This window comes from Oncorhynchus kisutch, unplaced genomic scaffold, assembly GCF_002021735.2.
Source record: "Oncorhynchus kisutch isolate 150728-3 unplaced genomic scaffold, Okis_V2 scaffold1280, whole genome shotgun sequence".
Classification (NCBI taxonomy): domain Eukaryota; kingdom Metazoa; phylum Chordata; class Actinopteri; order Salmoniformes; family Salmonidae; genus Oncorhynchus; species Oncorhynchus kisutch.
In genome coordinates, this window is record NW_022263225.1 from 8989 (window position 1) to 36946 (window position 27958).

General features: G+C 42.4%; 2 protein-coding genes across 3 annotated transcripts; both read left to right on the forward strand.

Annotated features, from left to right (window-relative positions):
- The first annotated feature begins 3234 nt into the window (after positions 1-3234).
- On the forward strand, positions 3235-12117 carry LOC116365777 (uncharacterized). 2 transcript variants are annotated; one of them, XM_031818179.1, is made up of 11 exons: positions 3235-3525; positions 5560-5764; positions 5927-5959; positions 6083-6138; positions 6248-6347; positions 6587-6622; positions 8156-8215; positions 9948-10181; positions 10370-10473; positions 11295-11463; positions 11632-12117. In XM_031818179.1, exons 1-11 carry the CDS (start codon positions 3434-3436, stop codon positions 11857-11859), a joined length of 1317 nt encoding a protein of 438 aa, XP_031674039.1. In that variant the 5' UTR covers positions 3235-3433; the 3' UTR covers positions 11860-12117. The 2 variants fall into 2 exon arrangements, with proteins under 2 accessions (XP_031674039.1, XP_031674040.1); XM_031818180.1 differs by having other exon boundaries at positions 3236-3525; positions 6251-6347.
- Positions 12118-12184: 67 nt separating this feature from the next.
- Positions 12185-26248, forward strand: LOC116365776 (TNF receptor-associated factor 6). Its single transcript, XM_031818177.1, has 8 exons — positions 12185-12296; positions 13132-13445; positions 15361-15511; positions 15623-15781; positions 16048-16119; positions 20594-20671; positions 20959-21243; positions 21358-26248. The coding sequence occupies exons 2-8, from the start codon at positions 13132-13134 to the stop codon at positions 21952-21954; spliced, it is 1656 nt and encodes a 551-aa protein (XP_031674037.1). The 5' UTR covers positions 12185-12296; the 3' UTR covers positions 21955-26248.
- Positions 26249-27958: the final 1710 nt, after the last annotated feature.

Consider the following 27958-nt stretch of genomic DNA (forward strand, 5'->3'; position numbering starts at 1 on the left):
TGAGTTCCATTCCTGCTCGGAACACCCATACATTAAATATATGCTAGGCTTGAGTTCCATTCCTGCTCGGAACACCCATACATTAAATATATGCTAGGCTTGAGTTCCATTCCTGCTCGGAACACCCATACATTAAATATATGCTAGGCTTGAGTTCCATTCCTGCTCGGAACACCCATACATTAAATATATGCTAGGCTTGAGTTCCATTCCTGCTCGGAACACCCATACATTAAATATACGCTAGGCTTGAGTTCCATTCCTGCTCGGAACACCCATACATTAAATATACGCTAGGCTTGAGTTCCATTCCTGCTCGGAACACCCATACATTAAATATACGCTAGGCTTGAGTTCCATTCCTGCTCGGAACACCCATACATTAAATATACGCTAGGCTTGAGTTCCATTCCTGCTCGGAACACCCATACATTAAATATATGCTAGGCTTGAGTTCCATTCCTGCTCGGAACACCCATACATTAAATATATGCTAGGCTTGAGTTCCATTCCTGCTCGGAACACCCATACATTAAATATATGCTAGGCTTGAGTTCCATTCCTGCTCGGAACACCCATACATTAAATATATGCTAGGCTTGAGTTCCATTCCTGCTCGGAACACCCATACATTAAATATATGCTAGGCTTGAGTTCCATTCCTGCTCGGAACACCCATACATTAAATATACGCTAGGCTTGAGTTCCATTCCTGCTCGGAACACCCATACATTAAATATACGCTAGGCTTGAGTTCCATTCCTGCTCGGAACACCCATACATTAAATATACGCTAGGCTTGAGTTCCATTCCTGCTCGGAACACCCATACATTAAATATATGCTAGGCTTGAGTTCCATTCCTGCTCGGAACACCCATACATTAAATATACGCTAGGCTTGAGTTCCATTCCTGCTCGGAACACCCATACATTAAATATATGCTAGGCTTGAGTTCCATTCCTGCTCGGAACACCCATACATTAAATATATGCTAGGCTTGAGTTCCATTCCTGCTCGGAACACCCATACATTAAATATATGCTAGGCTTGAGTTCCATTCCTGCTCGGAACACCCATACATTAAATATATGCACACATGACTACGTTTCTTTTGGATCATTGTATTTAACTAGGCAAGTCAGTTAAGAACAAATTCTTATTTACAATGACGGCCTACCAAAAGACAAAAGGCCTGCGGGGGGCGGGGCCTGGGGTTAAAATAACAATATAGGACATAACACACATCATGACAAGAGAGAGACACCACTACACTACATAAAGACAGACCTAAGACAGCATGGCAGCAACACATGACAACACAACATGGTAGCAACACAACATGGCAGCAGCACAAATCATGGTACAAACATGTTAATGGGATTTATCTGTTAATTGAATGATTAGAATATTCCACCCTGAAACCATATAATTGTATGGAATTGATTAGAATGTATACAATTATAATCAATAAATGTGTAGTTCTAGTCAAAATTAGGGTAAAACAATATAGCTAATGTTTGTTTTTATGGTATTTTAAAGACAGACTGTCTGAGCAAAATTCGCGCCGACCTGACCAGAGATTTGGGAGAGAACGAGGAGTACGGCTCAAGGTTTCCCTAATCTCTGTCGGCTGGGTAGTGAGACAGTGTGTGCGTCTGTTTGTGTGTATGTGTGGGCGTGAGAAGTCAGTATAAAATGAATTGATTTGTATTCTTGTCTTCAGAACGTTCCCGTGAATAAACCTTTTTGACCATTTAGCTGGGCTCCGTCTGTTTCATTCGACCAGGATCTTACACATTCTGGTTTGCAGACAGAGTAATATAATTACATTGGGTGATGTACCTTGAGAACATACTTCTCTTATCAAAACCCTATTGGGCACAGACAGCAGCACAAAGGGCAAGAAGGTAGAGACAAAAATACATAATGCAAAGCAGCCACAACTGTCAGTAAGAGTGTCCATGATTGAGTCTTTGAATGAAGAGATGGAGATAAAACTGTCCAGTTTGAGTGTTTTGTTGCAGCTCGTTCCAGTCACCAGCTCCAGCGAACTGAAAAGAGGAGCGACCCAGGGATGTGTGTGCTTTGAGGACTTTTAACAGAATGTGACTGGCAGAACGGGTGTTGTATGTGGAAGATGAGGGCTGCAGTAGATATCTCAGATAGGGGGGAGTGAGGCCTAAGAGGGTTTTATAAATAAGCATCAACCAGTGGGTCTTGTGACGGGTACATAGAGATGACCAGTTTACAGAGGAGTATAGAGTGTAGTGATGTGTCCTATAAGAAGCATTGGTGGCAAATCTGATGGCTGAATGGTAAAGCACATCTAGCCGCTCGAGAGCACCCTTACCTGCCGATCTATAAATTACGTCTCCGTAATCTAGCATGGGTAGAATGGTCATCTGAACCAGGGTTAGTTCGGCAGCTGGTGTGAAAGAGGAGCGATTACGATAGAGGGTGGGAGGTGAGGAAATGCTGACTTAATGAAGTAGATAAAAGTGTTGGCTAAATAGCCTACGTTATAGATAGTTTAAACACAGAACCCTATTCATTACTCCATGTGCCTAATTACGTCACTTTTGTTTTGAGCCGACTTCACCGTGGGATTTGAACAGGAGGCAGCCCTGTCCCAAAATGAATGCAATCAACTTTCTCCTGATACAAAACACACCTACTCGATCTACTGCATTTGGGGCCCGGGAAAACAGCTAACTTACTGCATTTTAACACATTTTGCCATGGTGCAGAGGGAAACATTTGCAGTTTTATAATTCTATATTACAGATTTTGTCATGAGGCCAAGAGAAAATGTTGCAGTTTTAAAGCTAATTTCCACCAATTCTACACTTGTTGCCATGGGCTGTTTTTATAGCTCATTTCATTATTTTGTTCCTATTTTTCCATAAGGCTGAGATAAAATGTGCAGGTTTAAAGCTAATTTCCTGCAAATCTACACATTTTGCTATCATATGCTATCTGGAGGACCCCCTATTATAAAATGTGTATATTTGCAGGAAATTGGCTTTAAAACTGCAACTCTGCATTTCGACACACCCACTCGCTCATACCCTAGTCACCATATTGGGCTGCAGCTACCCATACTTGGTATTTTACATGGTGTTATTTTCCTTTTTTCCACCCTGTCCAGTTGGTGGCGGTGTTGCACAACCTTTTCATTTGCCACAAGTCATAAAACCACTAATGAGGAAGAAAAAAATATCAAGCTCTGTCTGTCTTGTTGAGCTTTGATGCAGGGTTTCGACCTGGTGCAATTTAAGATTTTCCCATTCCACCTTTCCCTTTTATTTTTGGGTGACCAAATGTGCAATACGCCCCCCAGACCTTCGAAAGGCAGCAATACATAACACAACGTCTAGGTCTGCCGGAAATTCACACGAAGAAGGAAAATATCAACAATTTGTAAATCAGAAATGTCATGTTCAGCTTACAGCTGTAAGAATAGAGGACATGATACATATGATAAAAATAATCAGTTGCGTGCTAAAAAAGTTAGGCTTCACAGGTAAGGCTTGCAGCATTTGACTAACAACACGCTATTAGCTAACAACGTAGTGTGAGCAACTGGTTAGCCAACAAGCATGACTTTCAACCTTCGTCTCTCCCGAGCCCGTACGGGAGTTGTAGCGATGAGACAAGATAGTAGCTACTACAACAATTGGATACCACGAAATTGGGGAGAAAAAGGGGTAAAAATTCACACAAAAAAAGTTTTAAAAAAAAGTTAGTTAGCAGCTAACGTTATCTTGTGAGGCTAGCTGACAGATTCACGGTCATTTCGAGGTTATAGATCATGTCGTATTATAACTTATCATAACAAACTAGTTAGCTAGCTAACGTTATTACTACATTCGTTTTTGTCTTAAAGCTAAACAAGCAAGTCCTGCTGTTGTGAAGAGATCTGGGAATATGCCCAATGCAATGCTTTTTAAAATTCGGCTATTGTCGATATTTAGGCTAGCCATAACTGTTTTTCTATATCATACCCAAAATATAAGGTTTTATTACTCCATTGTTTTACATAACAATGATGTAAACAAACAACACAGGTCTTCAAAATATGTTTCAGCCCGTCGTGGGGTGTATTCACTAGGAACCAAACATAAGCAAACGAAACGGGGAGGGACCACCTGAATTTGACCAATAGAAACTCTCTTTTTTCCCTTTGCGAACCGTTTCCCGTGTGGAGTAAACGGTTTCCTTTGCAAAACGTTCTTAAACGGAACGAAAAGGAGAGGGACCTACCAGTAGATGTACTAGAGAAACGGTGGTTGTAGTTGTAAAACAGCATGTCTAATGATTACACCCCTGATGTCATGGACTGTCATGAGATTACCTAAAAACATGCCACTTCGATACAGCTATGATTTTTTTTCCTTAGCAGATTAGGATAATTAATGTAGCAAGTTAGGAGAATGCTTTCCTAACCTGCTACGAAAAGTCACATGTATCAAATTTAGCATGTTTTTAGGGAGTCCTGGACTGTCATCCCTTGCATCTAGAGCACTACGGGGTTACATTTCCTTATAGCCCCATCCCTAAGCTGTATACCAAAACAAGTGTCAAGGACATCTGTTTTCTCTGAATTAGCTTTAATTGGTCCAGCACTATCACAAACGTGATTTCCTGTGTTTATATATATATTTTCACACTCTAAGGTTGGAATAATATTGTGAAAATGATGATATTAACCTATTAGTGTAAGAGCTGTTTAAAAAGACTGCCTGGAATGTTTTGCTGGGATGGAGTTTTGGCCTGCCTGGTGATGTCACCAGGCACTAAATTAGTTGATAGACCAATAAGAAAGAGAATCCAAACCTATTTTTCAGTTTTCCCCTCCCCACTCAGTCTCCTCCCCACTCAGTCCCCTCCTCCCCACTCAGTCCCCTCCCCACTCAGTCCCCTCCCCACTCAGTCTCCTCCCCACTCAGTCCCCTCCCCACTCAGTCCCCTCCTCCCCACTCAGTCCCCTCCTCCCCACTCAGTCCCCTCCTCCCCACTCAGTCCCCTCCCCACTCAGTCTCCTCCCCACTCAGTCCCCTCCCCACTCAGTCCCCTCCCCACTCAGTCTCCTCCCCACTCAGTCCCCTTTCAGACAGTCCTTGCTAAATTCTTGCTTGGGAAATGACTCTTTGCTAAGGAGCTATTTTAGTTTATTTTTGACCATTTTATTTGAAGTAAGATACTTAATTGTTACCCAGAAATGATTTTGGTATTGAGATAAAAACAGCTGCATTGGACCTCTCATCTCTGTTGATCATTATTAGCTATTTTATCTGAATGAACTGTAGGCAAGTCAGTCTTATTTACAATGACAGCCAAACCCTAACCTGACGACGCTGGGCCAATTGTGCGCCGCCCAATGGGACTCCCAATCATGGCCGCCTCTGATACAGCCTGGAGTCGAACCCGGGTTTGTAGTGACGCCACTGGTACTGAGATACAGTGCTTTAAAACACTGTGCTACTCGGGAGCCCTGTGAAGTTGTGAAGTTGTTACTTTTTACTTATTTCTTTTTGACTTTGTCTCATGCCATCAGATTTCCACTGAGCGACACCAAAAGACTAAAAAAGTGGATCCACCAGACGAGACTGAAAGCCTGGAAGCCAACCAAAAGCTCCAGACTGTGTTCCGAGCATTTCCAGGAGAAGTACCTGATAACACCCTCAACTGGGCGCGGTATTCGTTTACGTAATGATGCCATTCCAACTATATTTTCCTTTCCTAGTCAGTTCCAAAAAAAGGTAATTTGTGAATTGATGCAGGTGTATTCTTCTGTTGAAGGTTTTTGACTGGGTCTTTTTCAAAATGGTTATTATTTTGATGCATCTGATAAAATCCTGAATTATTTGTTGGTTTGAACTTTTGAGCAGCGTGTTTTTATTGTTGACTTCTTATTGTTTTAGAAAACAGCTGGAACGAGGAAAAGAGTAACCTTGGTGAGATAAAAACAACTAGTCCTACTAGTTTTCCATTTGTATTGTTTTTGATATGGCTAGGATGCACACTTTATTCTCAATCTTTCACAAAGGAAATGTATTAACCTCTACTTGTGATTTCAGTTTCCTGAGGATCGTGTTCCTGAGGATGTGTCATCAATACAAGCTGAGCCAAAGTGGTACTCAAACCCAATACAGTTTGTAGGAGCTATAGGTTATGAGCCAATGTTGTGAATAAATTAAGCAATTCATTATTTCCCTCTCTTGATTCTTCTTGTAATGAAACATTAGTTCTGCAGTATCAACACGGTTGAAGAAGACTCCCAGTTACTTAAACCACAGTATATGGCACCCAAGTCATTTCCATGACGACTACTGTATACCACAGGTACAAAGTACATATCACACATCCAGACCTTGAATCGTCAAATACATGTCATGTTAAAAAACTGGAGGTGTGCTTGATTTAGCTCGCCCAGGTACAATAACCAATGGAACACTGTGTTTCCAGCCTGCCAGGTAAGCTAAATGAAGCGCACCTCGTGTTTGAGTATTTGACACAGGTCTGCTCTTATCTGGAGATTTTCTGGTGATATTTCATGTATCCTTTTTTGTGTTTTTTTGCAGAGTATTGACTGGGCTGTGAAAGATAAACCAAATGAAGTAAGTGGTAGCTCTTATGAGGCTGATTGGGCCAATCAGAATCGATCGATTGTGCCAATCTCGCAACCAAACAATCCTGATTGGCTCAAACGAGGGCTACGTTGAAACCCATATACGGCTAGTTGTGTGTATACAGTGTGTACGGGCTTATACTGCTAGTTGTGTATATACAGTGTGTACGGGCTAATACGGCTAGTTGTGTGTATACAGTGTGTACGGGCTAATACGGCTAGTTGTGTGTATACAGTGTGTATGGGTTTATACGGATAGTTGTGTGTATACAGTGTGTATGGGTTTATACGGATAGTTGTGTGTATACAGTGTGTACGGGCTAATACGGCTAGTTGTGTGTATACAGTGTGTATGGGTTTATACGGCTAGTTGTGTGTATACAGTGTGTACGGGCTAATACGGCTAGTTGTGTGTATACAGTGTGTATACAGTGTGTATTGGCTAATACGGCTAGTTGTGTGTATGGGTTTATACGGCTAGTTGTGTGTATACAGTGTGTACGGGCTTATACGGCTAGTTGTGTGTATACAGTGTGTACGGGCTAATACGGCTAGTTGTGTGTATACAGTGTGTACGGGCTAATACGGCTAGTTGTGTGTATACAGTGTGTACGGGCTAATACGGCTAGTTGTGTGTATACAGTGTGTACGGGCTTATACGGCTAGTTGTGTGTATACAGTGTGTACGGGCTTATACGGCTAGTTGTGTGTATACAGTGTGTACGGGCTAATACGGCTAGTTGTGTGTATACAGTGTGTACGGGCTAATACGGCTAGTTGTGTGTATACAGTGTGTACGGGCTTATACGGCTAGTTGTGTGTATACAGTGTGTATACAGTGTGTATGGGCTTATACGGCTAGTTGTGTGTATACAGTGTGTACGGGCTAATACGGCTAGTTGTGTGTATACAGTGTGTACGGGCTAATACGGCTAGTTGTGTGTATACAGTGTGTACGGGCTAATACGGCTAGTTATGTGTATACAGTGTGTACGGGCTAATACGGCTAGTTGTGTGTATACAGTGTGTACGGGCTTATACGGCTAGTTGTGTGTATACAGTGTGTACGGGCTTATACGGCTAGTTGTGTGTATACAGTGTGTATACAGTGTGTATGGGCTTATACGGCTAGTTGTGTGTATACAGTGTGTACGGGCTAATACGGCTAGTTGTGTGTATACAGTGTGTACGGGCTTATACGGCTAGTTGTGTGTATACAGTGTGTACGGGCTAATACGGCTAGTTGTGTGTATACAGTGTGTATGGGTTTATACGGCTAGTTGTGTGTATACAGTGTGTACGGGCTAATACGGCTAGTTGTGTGTATACAGTGTGTACGGGCTAATACGGCTAGTTGTGTGTATACAGTGTGTACGGGCTAATACGGCTAGTTGTGTGTATACAGTGTGTACGGGCTTATACGGCTAGTTGTGTGTATGATCAACCACATTGTATAAAGGCTTTATATAACCCTAACCCTTTATTTCCTGCTTTAATCACTGAACTCTCCTGACAATTTCAGGTCCCACCTTCAGCTTTACAAAAGCAAGGGCTGATCTTCATCCCCAAGCTCGCAATCAGGGTAAGATTTCTGACATACGGGTTTATTCTGGAAAACAGAAAACAGGCAGTAGTGCGTACGGCCCAGTACATCACTGGGGCTAAACTTCCTGCCATTCAGGACCTCTATACCAGGCAGTGTCAGAGGAAGGCCCTAAAAATTGTCAGACTCCAGCCACCCTAGTCATAGACTGTTCTCTCTGCTACCGCACGAAAAACGGTACCGGAGCGCCAAGTCTAGGTCCAAGAGGCTCCTAAACAGCCTCTACCCCCAAGCCATAAGACTCCTGAACATCTAATTAAATGGCCACCCAGACTATTTGCACCCCCCCCAACCTCTCTCTTTGACACCACTGCTACTCTCTGTTATCTATGCATAGTCACTTTAATAACTTTACCTACATGTACATATTACCTCAGTTACCTCGACTAACCGTTGCCCCCGCACATTGACTCTGTACTGGTACTTCGCTGTATATAGTCTCCACATTGACTCTGTACTGGTACCCCGCTGTATATAGTCTCCACATTGACTCTGTACTGGTACCCCGCTGTATATAGTCTCCACATTGACTCTGTACTGGTAACCCGCTGTATATAGTCTCCACATTGACTCTGTACTGGTACCCCGCTGTATATAGTCTCCACATTGACTCTGTACTGGTACCCTGCTGTATATAGTCTCCACATTGACTCTGTACTGGTACTTCGCTGTATATAGTCTCCACATTGACTCTGTACTGGTACCCTGCTGTATATAGTCTCCACATTGACTCTGTACTGGTACCCTGCTGTATATAGTCTCCACATTGACTCTGTACTGATACCCTGCTGTATATAGTCTCCACATTGACTCTGTACTGGTACCCTGCTGTATATAGTCTCCACATTGACTCTGTACTGGTACCCTGCTGTATATAGTCTCCACATTGACTCTGTACTGGTACCCCGCTGTATATAGTCTCCACATTGACTCTGTACTGATACCCCGCTGTATATAGTCTCCACATTGACTCTGTACTGGTACCCCGCTGTATATAGTCTCCACATTGACTCTGTACTGGTACCCTGCTGTATATAGTCTCCACATTGACTCTGTACTGGTACCCTGCTGTATATAGTCTCCACATTGACTCTGTACTGGTACCCTGCTGTATATAGTCTCCACATTGACTCTGTACTGGTACCCTGCTGTATATAGTCTCCACATTGACTCTGTACTGATACCCCGCAGTATATAGTCTCCACATTGACTCTGTACTGGTACCCTGCTGTATATAGTCTCCACATTGACTCTGTACTGGTACCCTGCTGTATATAGTCTCCACATTGACTCTGTACTGGTACCCTGCTGTATATAGTCTCCACATTGACTCTGTACTGGTACCCTGCTGTATATAGTCTCCACATTGACTCTGTACTGGTACCCTGCTGTATATAGTCTCCACATTGACTCTGTACTGGTACCCTGCTGTATATAGTCTCCACATTGACTCTGTACTGATACCCTGCTGTATATAGTCTTGCTATTGTTATTTTACTGCTGCTCTTTGATTACTGGTGAATGTATTTTCTTATTATTTCTTTCTCTTTTTAAACTACAGTGTTGGTTAAGGGCTTGTAAGTAAGCATTTCACTGTAAGGTCTATTACACCTGTTGTATATGGCTCATGTGACTAATACAATTGGATTTGAACAAGGTTATTACATTTTGTATTATTTTTATATCTTACATTTTATGATATTTGAACCAGATCAAGGAGAAATGGGAATGGCTGACAATGGAAGTGAAGGGGCCATTTCCAGAGACCCAAATTGGACACAGATTTGTACTAACTGTAATGGACTACTACTCCAAATGGGTGGAAGCCTACCCCATGAAGACGTGCACCAGTAAAGAGATTGCCAAAATCATCTCTGACCTCATCTCTCGCTTCGGCTTCCCTGTTGGAATCCTGTGTTGTTTGGGTGTAATGCTGACTGTAGAGGTAAGAGATACTGTGGTTAGTTTATAGAGATGGTATTGTGTAGTTTCTTATACAGTATGTGCAGCATGTATTTATGCTAGCGTTACTGTACCACCACCTGAAAACAAAATCACTTGTATTGGTTGTGTATGTTGCACCAAATGATCTCATGAATATTAAGTACCCCTCCTATTTTTTTTATTTTACAGATCAACTCGGCTTTGGGGGATCTGAAGAAACTGACAGGCCAACTCATATTCTACCGTCCTCTAGGAGTGTCACTGGATCCAGTAACAAAGTCCCTTGTAGACCGGTTTGTCCTCCAATGTACCTTGATACTAGATTTGAAAATCTTATGGATAGTTTGTTGCTTGTCAAATCAAATCAAATTTGATTTGTTACGTGCTGAATACAACAGGTGACAACACTGTAGACCTTACAGTGAAATGCTTACCTAATAAAAATAAGTGTTAAGTAAAAGATAAGTTTAAAAAAAGTAAATGTAACAAATAATTAAATAGCAGCAGTAAAATAACAATAGCTAGACTATATACAGGGGGGTACCGGTACAGAGTCAATGTGCGGGGACACCGGTTAGCTGAGGTAATATGTACATGTAGGTAGCGTTAAAGTGACTATGCATAGATTATAAACAGAGAGTAGCAGCAGTGTAAAAGAGGGGTCTGGATAGCCCTTTGATTAGCTGTTCAGGAGTCTTATGGCTTGGGGGGTGGAATCTGTTAACAAGCCTTTTGGACCTTGACCTTGATCGTTTCAGTCTCCTGACTGGGAAGAGGCTGCGTGGATAGAGCACTATGTGGCAGGTTGATTGCCTTCTATCATTGCAAGACAGTTCAGTGAGTTAGTCGCAAGATTGGAAGAATTTACTCAACGGAAACACATTTGACACTTGATTGGAACAAACACGTGCTGTTACCAGCACTTTGCAACCCAGACATTGCTTAACTTTTAAATAATTATTCAAGAAGCGCATCGGTGCTAAATAGAACTGGGTAATGATTGCAATAGTCTTTTGTCAGTTTACTGAATCCAAACACATCACATGCTATCCCAGCTGATGTTATAATAGGCATGTGTTTTGTTTCACACATGTTTTATCATATACCTGGACAGGTTGGTGTCAGATTTGGTGAAAGAACATCCTGATCACTGGGATGTTTACTTGGCTGCCAGTGTGTTCAGCTTCTGCTGCAAAGAGCACCCCACCACCAGACAAATACCGCTGTCTCTGCTGCGCTGCGGAGGGACTCAGTCTGTCTCCACCTCACCAAGAAAGCTGCCTGTAAGTTGGAGACTGACCGTGTTTAGACTCACAGGTCACAACTAAAATCACCAATGAATGAATTAAATATCATAGGAATAGGTATTTTTAAAGACTGAATAATATTGTATATTTTTTATTTTAGCTTTTAAACTGACTTGGGCTTTGATCACTCTGTTTGCATTGCAGTACAATGGGATTAAAGGAAGAACCTTTGTCATACTAGAAGCCCAACCACCTACAAAGGAAGTCTGTGCGCAGTGCAGTCAGTGCTTGGAATGGTTGTTGGTCACTCAGGACTCTGAGCTGAAGAGATATGAGGAGATGAAACTTGGGGATGAGGACTACACCCACACCTGTGTGAGCTGCAGAGTGGCCATGAGCTGTAGGGTGGCCCTGGAGGTCATGAGGGGTTAGCAGACAAGGATGTTTTCAAACAAGGACTGAAAATATGGAGGATGTAATAAGGACGTTGGAAACCAAGTGGTGGTGAAGGAAGATATTGATGTAGGAGTGAAAAAAGGTTCCTAGGGGAAGAAGTACATGTGTATGTATTTGTAAAGTTGCTCTGATGACCCTTTTATCATTAAAAACAACGGTATAAAGTGTTTAAATTACATCTTGATTGTGTTTCTTTAATGAAATAAAAACTGTAGAATGTGTTTCTGAATAAAATTAGAACCGTTGTTTTTATTTTCACCCCGTCCAGTCAGTGGCGGTAAGGTCCTACTTATTCCTTTGCCACCCGGCATAAACCACCAATGAGGCAGAGAAGAAGGATGATGAAAATGCAGGAAGTAATTAATTAGCTAAGGAGAGTCAGTCAAGAAAACTGATGTACTTTCAAGGCTACGGTAAGCATTAACACGCATATTGTCAAATATTCCAACACCATAGACTAATACACGAATCATGCATACATGTGTTTATTACAGTGTTTAGTTTTGTTAGTTTGTTGAAATGTCATCTCAAGCACTTCGAAGTTCCGTGTCAGCATCATCGCTACCACACCGCTAGCCAGCTAACGTTAACTTGTTGTGCAATGATTTGTGATTATTACTTGCTTTTGAACTTGTCTTCTCATATTTTAGCTTCGGATATTGAACAGCTAACCACTTATGTTACCACGAGGTCAGACAGGTTTTGTTGTTTACAGATATTGACATACTATCTGAAATATTAGCTATCCAGCTACTTTGCTTGAAATGCATGAGGAACTGAGATTCCCCCGCCTATTGTGCCCCTGACCTGACAAGCTAGCAACCCAGATTGCTGGTTTCTAAGCTCGCAAGATAATTTCTAGCCCTATATAGGTAAATTACTGTAGTTTCAGACTGTAACCACCATGTCAATTGGCTAACGCAAAAGGCATTGAATTGAGGATGTTCGCTAGGTGTTGTCTCCTTTGTGGCATGTCCGTACCTTTGGTCCCCTGAGTCATGTACAGTCATTATGAAGTTTCTTATCTCGGGCTGATCTGAGAACAGAGCTCAGGAGACAGTTGAGTCCAAGTGGAACTGATGACACACATTTCAAGAAGGAAACATTCCAACCGTCTGAGAGAGAAACATAGCCCAGTGATTTCCACAGAAGGCATATTTTTCAGTGTAATTAAACACTTTGTGAATACTTGTGGAGGGGTAATGGTTCGTATCTCTCTTTCTCCACGTTTCTCTCCGCACTGTGTAGATGTCCTGCTTTGAGAGTGATAAGAGCAGCCTGGAGAATGATGAAGCGTGTTGTGGTGGGGCGGCCGCGTCACAGCTGTCCAACTGTGCGCTGGCCATGCTGGAGAAAGAGAGCAGCGACTCTGCGCTGAGCCCCACGGAGAGTACCCCCACCAGCCTACAGGGCGGCGCCCCACTGCAAGGCTACGACGTGGAGTTCGACCCTCCGCTGGAGAGCAAGTACGAGTGCCCCATCTGCCTCATGGCCCTGAGGGCAGCCGTGCAGACGCCGTGCGGCCATCGCTTCTGCCGTAGCTGCATTGAGAAGTCCATCCGGTAAGCCTCCCCGGTACCCATACTTACAGGATAATGATACATTTACATGTTAGTTATCTAACTTTCTGTATCCTGCTTTGGGAAAATACCCTCCAGGATTTAAATAACAATATTTGCTTATTCCTTTACCCCTGCACCCACAATTATCTCTGCATGTTTATTGTCAACATTCAAGTTGTTGAGGACAGAGAACTGAACTACAGGGCATTTTATAATCACAGCTCCTCTAATGAGAGACGCAGGGGTTAAAGGTCATTTATTTCATGAATCAACCATACTATTACAGCGGTACAACATCCATGTCAATGTGCCGGGGTTAGCCAATGGTTATCTGTCGCCACGCTGCATTTCTGTCATAGGGATGACGCATGAGGTTTATTTTGGGTAAAAAAAAACTAACCCTGCAGGTCACGGGAACATCTAAAACGAGAGAGTATGTAGAAATAACAATAGACCTATTTTCATATAAATGCCCTTTTTCTGGCCCTCGTATCGATTTTGACAATCAAATCGGTCATGGAAAGATCTGTGTGGCCCTCCATAGAGTTTCAAAATCCCCATGTGGCGCTGGAGCCAGATGTTTTTGCGCCAGTCTGAGATGGACTCAAGTTTTTGCTTTGACTCCTGGAGAGGTCATAGTCGTGTGCCTGTAAATATTCAATTCTATAATCATTTTTGTCGGCCACCAGATAAGATGGGCAATGCAGGTGATTCAATAATTGCCGAACATCTCTATACATCATATAGCAGTGCATTACAACAGCCACGTGACATTTTTATTTATTTTATTTCACCTTTATTTAACCAGGTAGGCAAGTTGAGAACAAGTTCTCATTTACAATTGCGACCTGGCCAAGATAAAGCAAAGCAGTTCGACAGATACAACGACACAGAGTTACACATGGAGTAAAACAAACATACAGTCAATAATACAGTATAAACAAGTCTATATACAATGTGAGCAAATGAGGTGAGAAGGGAGGTAAAGGCAAAAAAGGCCATGATGGCAAAGTAAATACAATATAGCAAGTAAAATACTAGAATGGTAGTTTTGCAATGGAAGAATGTGCAAAGTAGAAATAAAAATAATGGGGTGCAAAGGAGCAAAATTAATTAAATACAGTTGGGAAAGAGGTAGTTGTTTGGGCTTAATTATAGGTGGGCTATGTACATATGCAGTAATCTGTGAGCTGCTCTGACAGTTGGTGCTTAAAGCTAGTGAGGGAGATAAGTGTTTCCAGTTTCAGAGATTTTTGTAGTTCGTTCCAGTCATTGGCAGCAGAGAACTGGAAGGAGAGGCGGCCAAAGAAATAATTGGTTTTGGGGGTGACTAGAGAGATATACCTGCTGGAGCGTGTGCTACAGGTGGGAGATGCTATGGTGACCAGCGAGCTGAGATAAGGGGGGACTTTACCTAGCAGGGTCTTGTAGATGATATAACAGTTGGGATTATCAATGACTGTCAATCATTCACTGATTTGGTGGGCAATGACAGCCTCTTGGGTTACTGACTTACTGGATAAATGATTGGTCATATTCTGGACTATTTGCTCTGTCACTACCTTCACTTCCCCACAATTACAGTACCAAGCTACCATCGTTATTGCAGCACTGTTGTGATGTTTGTATTCTGGGTTTTTCATTGGTGCTCTTTTCTGAATTTGCTGAATGACACGTATTTGTGTGTCCCTTTTCACGAGATGATGATGATGATGATGAATACATGGACAGTTTTTTTCAAATGAATAAGTCCTCAAAAGATAATGGTTGTAAGTGATCTCAAAAAGGAGCCTTCTCATTGGACAAGTTCAGGTAGTAGGGCCTACCTCCATTTTAAAATGGTTTCTCCTGTTGATTAATGAATGAAACCCTGGTCCCAAGCATCATACTGAACTCTTTCTTCCCCCCCCCCCAGTGATACAGGGCAGAGGTGTCCAGTGGATAACGAGGTACTACGGGAAGACCAGCTGTTTCCAGATAACTTTGCCAAGCGGGAGATCCTCTCCCTAACGGTGCGCTGCACCAACGTAGGCTGCACTGACAAAATGGAGCTTCGCCGCCTGGATGTAGGCATCCTTCTCCGCAGACAATGGCTGACACCTTAGTTCATATCACTTCAACCGTGTTGCCATGTTGAAACCAAATGATTAGCTCACTCTGCCATCTCACCCTGCCAGGGCCATGTTACGAAATGTGAGTTTGCCACCGTGCCTTGTCCGCTGTGCCAGGACGCGGTGTGGAAGAGCCAGCTGGAGATGCACCAAAGCCAACACTGCCAGCGGAGACCTGTGTCCTGTCCCGACTGTGTAGAGAGCTTTGTTTACGAGGACAGCAAGGTAAGCATCACCAACTTATTCATGCTGAGGGCACTATCCTGAATAAAGATTGATTGGATTGACTACCGGGTGCACCGCCTCAGTTAGCTTAGCTAGCAGCACAGCAGAAGAAAACGTGACCATAAGTCTCAGTCAGTAAGAAACTGTGTTCGTTCTCCATTTGAGCTCCCCTTTAATGTTCACTGAAAAAAGTGGATAGACTGTTATTTCTGAAGCTGGTCATGTGACAGACAGCCTTTTGAACATTGTTTTTGTTGTGTCCTCAGATTCATGAGTCGCTGTGTCCCTTTGCCAACGTGGTGTGTCAGTACTGCGGTATGGAGCTCATCAGAGACCAGGTGGGGATGGAGACCTGATGGCTGCCGTTTTAGATTTAGCTGATTACTAAACCTATGAGATGATGATGTAGAGCAGTAGTCCTGATTACTAAACCTATGAGATGATGGTGTAGAGCAGTAGTCCTGATTACTAAACCTATGAGATGATGATGTAGAGCAGTAGTCCTGATTACTAAACCTATGAGATGATGGTGTAGAGCAGTAGTCCTGATTACTAAACCTATGAGATGATGGTGTAGAGCAGTAGTCCTGATTACTAAACCTATGAGATGATGATGTAGAGCAGTAGTCCTGATTACTAAACCTATGAGATGATGATGTAGAGCAGTAGTCCTGATTACTAAACCTATGAGATGATGATGTAGAGCAGTAGTCCTGATTACTAAACCTATGAGATGATGGTGTAGAGCAGTAGTCCTGATTACTAAACCTATGAGATGATGGTGTAGAGCAGTAGTCCTGATTACTAAACCTATGAGATGATGGTGTAGAGCAGTAGTCCTGATTACTAAACCTATGAGATGATGGTGTAGAGCAGTAGTCCTGATTACTAAACCTATGAGATGATGATGTAGAGCAGTAGTCCTGATTACTAAACCTATGAGATGATGGTGTAGAGCAGTAGTCCTGATTACTAAACCTATGAGATGATGGTGTAGAGCAGTAGTCCTGATTACTAAACCTATGAGATGATGGTGTAGAGCAGTAGTCCTGATTACTAAACCTATGAGATGATGGTGTAGAGCAGGAGTCCTGATTACTAAACCTATGAGATGATGGTGTAGAGCAGGAGTCCTGATTACTAAACCTATGAGATGATGGTGTAGAGCAGTAGTCCTGATTACTAAACCTATGAGATGATGGTGTAGAGCAGTAGTCCTGATTACTAAACCTATGAGATGATGGTGTAGAGCAGTAGTCCTGATTACTAAACCTATGAGATGATGATGGTGGTGTAGAGCAGTAGTCCTGATTACTAAACCTATGAGATGATGGTGTAGAGCAGTAGTCCTGATTACTAAACCTATGAGATGATGATGGTGGTGTAGAGCAGTAGTCCTGATTACTAAACCTATGAGATGATGATGGAGGTGTAGAGCAGTAGTCCTGATTACTAAACCTATGAGATGATGATGGAGGTGTAGAGCAGTAGTCCTGATTACTAAACCTATGAGATGATGATGATGGTGTAGAGCAGTAGTCCTGATTACTAAACCTATGAGATGATGATGGTGGTGTAGAGCAGTAGTCCTGATTACTAAACCTATGAGATGATGATGGTGGTGTAGAGCAGTAGTCCTGATTACTAAACCTATGAGATGATGGTGGTGTAGAGCAGTAGTCCTGATTACTAAACCTATGAGATGATGATGGAGGTGTAGAGCAGTAGTCCTGATTACTAAACCTATGAGATGATGATGGAGGTGTAGAGCAGTAGTCCTGATTACTAAACCTATGAGATGATGATGGAGGTGTAGAGCAGTAGTCCTGATTACTAAACCTATGAGATGATGATGGTGGTGTAGAGCAGTAGTCCTGATTACTAAACCTATGAGATGATGGTGGTGTAGAGCAGTAGTCCTGATTACTAAACCTATGAGATGATGATGGTGGTGTAGAGCAGTAGTCCTGATTACTAAACCTATGAGATGATGGTGTAGAGCAGTAGTCCTGATTACTAAACCTATGAGATGATGATGGTGGTGTAGAGCAGTAGTCCTGATTACTAAACCTATGAGATGATGATGGAGGTGTAGAGCAGTAGTCCTGATTACTAAACCTATGAGATGATGATGGAGGTGTAGAGCAGTAGTCCTGATTACTAAACCTATGAGATGATGATGGTGGTGTAGAGCAGTAGTCCTGATTACTAAACCTATGAGATGATGGTGGTGTAGAGCAGTAGTCCTGATTACTAAACCTATGAGATGATGATGGAGGTGTAGAGCAGTAGTCCTGATTACTAAACCTATGAGATGATGATGGAGGTGTAGAGCAGTAGTCCTGATTACTAAACCTATGAGATGATGATGGAGGTGTAGAGCAGTAGTCCTGATTACTAAACCTATGAGATGATGATGGTGGTGTAGAGCAGTAGTCCTGATTACTAAACCTATGAGATGATGGTGGTGTAGAGCAGTAGTCCTGATTACTAAACCTATGAGATGATGATGGTGGTGTAGAGCAGTAGTCCTGATTACTAAACCTATGAGATGATGGTGTAGAGCAGTAGTCCTGATTACTAAACCTATGAGATGATGATGGTGGTGTAGAGCAGTAGTCCTGATTACTAAACCTATGAGATGATGATGGTGGTGTAGAGCAGTAGTCCTGATTACTAAACCTATGAGATGATGGTGTAGAGCAGTAGTCCTGATTACTAAACCTATGAGATGATGATGGTGGTGTAGAGCAGTAGTCCTGATTACTAAACCTATGAGATGATGGTGTAGAGCAGTATTCCTGATTACTAAACCTATGAGATGATGATGGTGGTGTAGAGCAGTAGTCCTTATTACTAAACCTATGAGATGATGGTGTAGAGCAGTAGTCCTGATTACTAAACCTATGAGATGATGATGGTGGTGTAGAGCAGTAGTCCTGATTACTAAACCTATGAGATGATGGTGTAGAGCAGTAGTCCTGATTACTAAACCTATGAGATGATGGTGTAGAGCAGTAGTCCTGATTACTAAACCTATGAGATGATGGTGTAGAGCAGTAGTCCTGATTACTAAACCTATGAGATGATGATGGTGGTGTAGAGCAGTAGTCCTGATTACTAAACCTATGAGATGATGATGGTGGTGTAGAGCAGTAGTCCTGATTACTAAACCTATGAGATGATGATGGTGGTGGTGTAGAGCAGTAGTCCTGATTACTAAACCTATGAGATGATGATGGTGGTGGTGTAGAGCAGTAGTCCTGATTACTAAACCTATGAGATGATGATGGTGGTGGTGGTGTAGAGCAGTAGTCCTGATTACTAAACCTATGAGATGATGATGGTGGTGGTGGTGTAGAGCAGTAGTCCTGATTACTAAACCTATGAGATGATGATGGTGTAGAGCAGTAGTCCTGATTACTAAACCTATGAGATGATGATGGAGGTGTAGAGCAGTAGTCCTGATTACTAAACCTATGAGATGATGATGGAGGTGTAGAGCAGTAGTCCTGATTACTAAACCTATGAGATGATGATGGAGGTGTAGAGCAGTAGTCCTGATTACTAAACCTATGAGATGATGATGGAGGTGTAGAGCAGTAGTCCTGATTACTAAACCTATGAGATGATGATGGAGGTGTAGAGCAGTAGTCCTGATTACTAAACCTATGAGATGATGATGGAGGTGTAGAGCAGTAGTCCTGATTACTAAACCTATGAGATGATGATGGAGGTGTAGAGCAGTAGTCCTGATTACTAAACCTATGAGATGATGATGGAGGTGTAGAGCAGTAGTCCTGATTACTAAACCTATGAGATGATGATGGAGGTGTAGAGCAGTAGTCCTGATTACTAAACCTATGAGATGATGATGGAGGTGTAGAGCAGTAGTCCTGATTACTAAACCTATGAGATGATGATGGAGGTGTAGAGCAGTAGTCCTGATTACTAAACCTATGAGATGATGATGGAGGTGTAGAGCAGTAGTCCTGATTACTAAACCTATGAGATGATGATGGAGGTGTAGAGCAGTAGTCCTGATTACTAAACCTATGAGATGATGATGGAGGTGTAGAGCAGTAGTCCTGATTACTAAACCTATGAGATGATGATGGTGGTGGTGTAGAGCAGTAGTCCTGATTACTAAACCTATGAGATGATGATGGTGGTGGTGTAGAGCAGTAGTCCTGATTACTAAACCTATGAGATGATGATGGTGGTGGTGGTGTAGAGCAGTAGTCCTGATTACTAAACCTATGAGATGATGATGGTGTAGAGCAGTAGTCCTGATTACTAAACCTATGAGATGATGGTGTAGAGCAGTAGTCCTGATTACTAAACCTATGAGATGATGATGGTGGTGTAGAGCAGTAGTCCTGATTACTAAACCTATGAGATGATGATGGTGTAGAGCAGTAGTCCTGATTACTAAACCTAGGAGATGATGATGGTGTCGAGCAATAGTCCTGATTACTAAACCTATGAGATGATGGTGGTGTAGAGCAGTAGTCCTGATTACTAAACCTATGAAATGATGATGGTGTAAAGCAGGAGTCTCCAACGTGTGGCTCACGGGCAGATTTTGGTCCAGTTCACATCTGCTTGCGGCCCACACAAACCTATGTTTAACTCAATCTTTCATGAATGATATTGGACTGCTAAACTTTGCTGGGCGGCAATGGACCGCAATGCTAGCCCTTGGACACAGATAGGTTGCCTACCTTTCCTCTGGAAAAAGTATCTCTTTGTAACAAGCTTCTACACAGGTCAAGCGATGTAGGATCTGACTCGGTGGTGTTTTTGTTTCAGTTGGAATCTCACTATGACACAGACTGTCCGAAGGCTCCGATTGCCTGTACCTTCAGCACTTTTGGATGTCGAGAGATGGTAGGTCACTGAGTTAGAGTCAACCTCAACACTTTCTGAGTCATTTACCACCTATGTTCTGTGACTACTTTGCCTTGTCAAAAACAAACCCCATTACCCAAGGCCGAGATAGCAAAGATCCACTTCTCGTGGCCTCTGGCAGGACTAGGTAGAGTTTCCACATCTACTCCCGTCCAGCCGATACTTTCAGGTCTAACAAAGAGGGTTTTTAAACCGGACAAGGCTTCCACTTACCACCTTGGTTCAACACAGTGGCTCTTTTTTCAAGTCTTTATGTGCTATTCCAGATGCAGCGCAATGACCTGGCGCAGCACATGCAGGAGTTCACTCAGATGCACATGCGCTGCATGGCTGAGTACCTGCACAGGCACAGCCTTACCGGGTACACCCAGCCACCTTCTTCTGAGGACCGAGGGGCTGCCGCCGCAGAGCTGGGGGCACACCCAGGAGCTAGCAGCAGTGGCGCCCCCTGCCAGTGCTGCGGGGAACTGCAGACCATGCGGGAGACCACCCAGCAGCTGGAGGGACGACTAGTACGGCAGGACCACCAGCTACGTGAGCTGAGCATTCAGGTGGAACAGATAACAAATTCGTTCTCTCATTTGTGACGTTGAATTCACTTGTTTGAATGAAAAACGTCTACAACTAAACAACCATTTTGTTTTCTATTATCATTATTCCCCCAGGCGGGGCTGGTGGCGGAGCTCCGTCGCAAGGTCACCTCGCTGGAGGAGAACCTAAAGGAGCTGGAGGCCAAGCAGTGCCAGGGTGTGTACGTGTGGCCCTTGGAGGGCTTCTCGGGCTACCTACGTACCCAGGCTGCCGGACAGCCTGTTGTGGTGCATAGCCCGGGCTTCTACACGGGCCGGCCGGGCTACAAGCTGTGTCTGCGCCTCCACCTCCAAACGCCCTCGGCACAGCGCTGCTCCAACTACATCTCACTGTTCGTTCACACCATGCAGGGTGAATTTGATGGGCAGCTGTCGTGGCCCTTCCAAGGCACCATCCGGCTGGCCGTGCTGGACCAGGGGCCTGAGGGCCAGCACCATGTGGAGGTGATGGAGACCAAGCCCGACCTGCAGGCATTCCAGAGGCCCACCATCCAGAGGAACCCCAAGGGCTTTGGCTACGTCACCTTTCTGCACTTGATGGAGCTACCACAGCGGGGGTTTGTGCACGACGACACGCTGCTGGTGCGCTGCGAGGTGACGCCGCGCTTCGACACTGCCCTAAGGCGCGAGGGAGCGGCCATGCAGCCCAGAGGGCCCGAGGCCTCGCTGTGAGGACACTTTTAACGTTCCAAGTGACGAGGTCAATCGCCACCAACGTTATCAGTACAAAGTATCAGTTTGCCATTTCCCTGAGTTGTTGTATCACACAGGATCATTGCATTGGGTTCAGTCATGACCAACATCATGGGAAAGTGTACGGCTCAGTTGTGGGTTTTATCTCCAACTCCAAAAGGCTTTTCTTTGCTGTAGCTGTTGAGTGATGGACTGGATGTTGGTGGCGATGAACACCAAGGTTTCCTGCAACAAGTCGAGAGCTTGGGGCTGTATGGGTTTTATCTGCATTTTTGTCAAAATTGAGTTATTGACATTAGCCTTATTCTGTTCAATGTTCTCTACCTATATATTCCTCTAAATACCCCCAATTCATGTTAAGTTCAAAAGAATATAAGATCAACAAAAAAAATGGCTGACACCATTTAAACCAATGAGGGTTCAGAACTTTAAAGCCGATCTCACAATCATCTATTTGCAGACAGAACGTTCTAGTCCCAAGCTCTGTGTTCCATCACTGATCCAGCAATGTGTCGCAGGCTACTGTACTGCTCTACATAGATAGGATTTCAAAATGTCTTATGGTGCCTACATTAGGTTGTAATAAACATGACTTTGGTTTCAGTGCATCGTTCTTTGTGACAGCTTTGTAGTGGAGACCGACAAAGTCTCGTTAATTATCATAACATGCTATTACAGTTTATGATATTTATGTCAAGCTCAAAGTCATGTTTATTACAACTTTATGTTGGCATAAAAGAAGCAAATTCAAATAAGATGTTAATAGAAGTGTATTTCTGTTGGAGATTAGGAAGGGGACAGAGAGTGATGTAGGACAGAGAGATACTCAATCAAATGAATCCCTTTTAGCGCTTTCTACAAAACACAGCGAGGGCAGGGGCAGGACCATCTGTAGGCAGGAGATGACCACACGCAGAACTACCTATCAACTTATTGTACATCCTGGATGACGAGAGTTAGGATCACTGGCATTTCCCTGGTCTTCTGGTTGGAGGATCATACAGGGAAGATGGGGCAACGTCCTAACCTGGTCTTCTGGTTGGAGGATCATACAGGGAAGATGGGGCAACGTCCTAACCTGGTCTTCTGGTTGGAGGATCATACAGGAAAGATGGGGCAACGTCCTAACCTGGTCTTCTGGTTGGAGGATCATACAGGGAAGATGGGGCAACGTCCTATCTGGTCTTCTGGTTGGAGGATCATACAGGGAAGATGGGGCAACGTCCTAACCTGGTCTTCTGGTTGGAGGATCATACAGGAAAGATGGGGCAACGGTCCTAACCTGGTCTTCTGGTTGGAGGATCAAGATGGGGCAACGTCCTAACCTGGGTCTTAAGACCTTTTCCCAGACAAAAGAGCTGTGCATTAAGACGTCTTCTGGAGAAGAGATTTCCTGAACAATGGCTGTGCGTTAGGACATACAATAAGCAGTGACATATGAATGAGTTGGTATACACAGTGGTGTAAAGTACTTAAGTACTACTTGTGTTTTTCTTTTGGTGGTATCTGTACTTTACTATTTATATTTTTGACAACTTTTACTCCACTACATTTCTAAAGAAAATAATGTACATTTTACTCCATACATTTTCCCTGACACACAAATGTACTTGTTACATTTGGAAATGCTCAGGCAGGACAGCAATATGGGCTAATCATGCACCTATCTTTTTTTTTTTACCTTTTATTTTAACTGGGAAGAAATTGAGGCCTAGGTTTCTTTTCCAGATGTGCCCTGTAAAATACAATATAAATATACACATTATACACAATATATTACAATACAAAACGCAGTCATGTTAAGCACTATTAAAACATCACAAATCATTCAGAAAAAGTTACATTCCTCCACAAGTCCCCAATCAATACATTAAATTGCCTCAAACAGCACCAGAACATCAAAATGAAATGTATTTATATTTTTGGGGGCAATATGGTGCATTTAAGCTAAAATCAGATTTACCTAGTTCGGTGGAGACCCTAGGAACGTCGAGTGTTAGGCAACTCGGGTGTCTATACTTCAAAAGAAAAGTTCGATAAGACGGAAGTTTATGAAGCAGGACCTTGTAAACAAAAAGGGAGTGATGTAGAGACCTACGGGTCTTTAGCGAAGTCCAGACAACCTTTTGATACAGGATGCAGTGTTGTGATGAGTATCAAATCTGTCGCCCATAACAACGAAGGGCAACGTGGTAGATGGAATCCATAGCTTTAAGACTAGTAGCAACTGTATTTGGATAAATAATCACCATAATCAAGAACAGATAAAAAGGTTGACTGAATGATCTGCTTCCTACTGCTGAGAGAAAGGCCCCATCGCTTTCTGTAGAAAAAAAGACCGCTTAGCTTCTTAACCAGCTCATCTATGTTAATTTAAAACGTCAAATCCATATCAATCCAAATGCCTTATTATTTATATGCCGGAACACGTTCGATTAGAGAACCATCTAATGAGTGAACATGTAGTTCATCTGAAACGTTCTTACGAGAGTTTAAAAACATGTATTTAGTTTTTGTCCACGTTTTAAATCAGCTAGGGATTCCTACATAGCTATAAAATCGGACTAGTTTTGACACAGCCAGATCAATAGGGACGGCAGGTAGCCTAGTGGTTAGAGCGTTGGACTAGTAACTGGAAGGTTTCTAGATCGAATCCCTGAGCTGACAAGGTAAAAATCTGTTGTTCTGCCCTTGAACAAGGCAGTTAACCCACTGTTCCTAGGCCGTCATTGTAAAAAAGAATTTGTTCTTAACTGACTGGCCTAGTTAAATTTTAAAAAACTAGTCGGGGCAATAGTGTACATAATAGTATCATCCACATTGAAATGAAGTTAACAGATTGACCAATGGTGTTAATGTAAATAGTGAATAGAACAGGTCCCAAAATCAGGATTTGACAGTTTTTCAGAATTTACCCGGGTTCCCATTACAATCCCAAAGAGCAGTTGCATAATCCCATTTAGCCTTGCTGATTTGTCTTGCACAATAGTTCCTCAGTTGCTTAAAGCTTGCCGGGCCTGAGCCTGTGTTCCTGGTCTTGACCCAAGCATCGTCTCTTTTATAAATGACTTCTGATCATTCTGGAGTGTACCAGGCATTCCATCTACCTTTAACTCTTCATTTTTTTGAAGGGAGCATGATTATCCACAATAGTATTGAAGACATCTGCAAAAAGGCTGAAAGCTAAATCATGTTGATGGATAGCTTGATGAGGCTATGGAGCTATGGAGACATCCTCACTCACCAGAATGGATAACTTACTCTCATACGTTCAATCCCACTGGACTTTTGATTGTTTCTTGTGGAATAAGTTGAATATATTTGTGTGGACATATATGCCTTACTGTGTTGTTTTGCTTTGCCACATGTTGCAGTATGACATTAGTGCCGTGTTGCAAACAGGATGTAAGTTTTGGAATATTTTCTTATTCTGAACAGATTTCCTTCTTTTCACTCTGTCATTTAGGTTAGTATTGTTGCGTACCTACAATGTTGTTTTCTCCTATCACAGCCATTCAACTCTGTAACTGTTTTAAAGTCACCGTTGGCCTCATGGTGAAATCCCTGAGTGGTTTCCTTCCTCCCCAGCAGCTGAGTTAGGAACGACGCATGTATCTTGTATGTAATCCCACTTTGACATTATTGTGTGTAGGCCAGTGACAAAAACATCTCATTTTAATCCATTTTAAATTCAGGCTGTAACACAACAAAATGTGGAAAAAGTCACGGGGTGTGAATACTTTCTGAAGGTCCTGTATGTTGTCCTGTCTGAAATATGCTAGGCTGTAGCAGGATCTATGGGTGCCTTTCTCTGAGAAGGAATGAATGTCCAACATCAATGTCCAATGTCCAACAACATGGACACTTGCGCGATGTATGGTTGTCTCTACCTTCTTGCCCTTTGTGCTGTTGTCTGTGCCCAATAATGTTTGTACCATGTTTTGTGCTGCTACCATGTTGTGATGGTGCCATGTTGTGTTGCTACCATGTTGTCAATTTGTGTTGCTACCATACTGTGTTATGTTGTGTTGCTACCATGCTGTGTTATGTGTTGCTGCCGTGCTGTTGTCTTAGGTCTCTCTTTATGTAGTGTTGTCTCTCTTGTCATGATGTTTGTTTTGTCCTATATTTAGTATTTTTAATCACAGCACCCGTCACCGCAGGAAGCCTTTTGTCTTTTGGTAGGCCGTCATTGTAAATAAGAATTTGTTCTTAACTGACTTGCCAAGTTAAATAAAGGTTAAATAAATAAATCTAGCAAATGAGATTCATACTGAGTTGCAATGCACTAACCAAATAAAAGTGTATTTGTCACATGCTTTGTAAACAACAGATGTAGACTAAGAGTGAAATGCTTCCTGCCTGGTCCTTTACCAACACCGCAAAGATAAAGATAAAGGATTAAATAGAAATAGCAACATGAGGAATAAATACACGGTGAATAACAATAACATGGCTGTATACAGGAAGTAGAAACAAACATGGCTATATACAGGGAGTAGAAACTAACATGGCTATATACAGGAAGTAGAAACTAACATGGCTATATACAGGGAGTAGAAACTAACATGGCTATATACAGGGAGTAGAAACTAACATGGCTGTATACAGGAAGTAGAAACTAACATGGCTATATACAGGAAGTAGAAACTAACATGGCTATATACAGGGAGTAGAAACTAACAGGGCGATATACAGGAAGTAGAAACTAACATGGCTATATACAGGGAGTAGAAACTAACATGGCTATATACAGGGAGTAGAAACTAACATGGCTATATACAGGAAGTAGAAACAAACATGGCTATATACAGGAAGTAGAAACAAACATGGCTATATACAGGGAGTAGAAACTAACGGCTATATACAGGAAGTAGAAACTAACATGGCTATATACAGGAAGTAGAAACAAACATGGCTATATACAGGGAGTAGAAACTAACGGCTATATACAGGAAGTAGAAACAAACATGGCTATATACAGGAAGTAGAAACTAACATGGCTATATACAGGAAGTAGAAACTAACATGGCCATATACAGGGAGTAGAAACTAACATGGCCATATACAGGAAGTAGAAACAAACATGGCTATATACAGGAAGTAGAAACTAACATGGCTATATACAGGAAGTAGAAACTAACATGGCCATATACAGGAAGTAGAAACTAACATGGCTATATACAGGAAGTAGAAACTAACATGGCTATATACAGGAAGTAGAAACTAACATGGCTATATACAGGAAGTAGAAACTAACATGGCCATATACAGGGAGTAGAAACTAACATGGCCATATACAGGAAGTAGAAACAAACATGGCTATATACAGGAAGTAGAAACTAACATGGCTATATACAGGAAGTAGAAACTAACATGGCCATATACAGGGAGTAGAAACTAACATGGCTATATACAGGGAGTAGAAACTAACATGGCCATATACAGGAAGTAGAAACTAACATGGCCATATACAGGAAGTAGAAACAAACATGGCTATATACAGGGAGTAGAAACTAACATGGCCATATACAGGAAGTAGAAACTAACATGGCCATATACAGGGAGTAGAAACTAACGGCTATATACAGGAAGTAGAAACAAACATGGCTATATACAGGAAGTAGAAACAAACATGGCCATATACAGGAAGTAGAAACAAACATGGCCATATACAGGGAGTAGAAACAAACATGGCTATATACAGGAAGTAGAAACAAACATGGCCATATACAGGGAGTAGAAACTAACGGCTATATACAGGGAGTAGAAACTAACATGGCTATATACAGGAAGTAGAAACTAACATGGCTATATACAGGAAGTAGAAACAAACATGGCTGTATACAGGAAGTAGAAACAAACATGGCTGTATACAGGAAGTAGAAACAAACATGGCTATATACAGGAAGTAGAAACAAACATGGCCATATACAGGGAGTAGAAACTAACGGCTATATACAGGAAGTAGAAACAAACATGG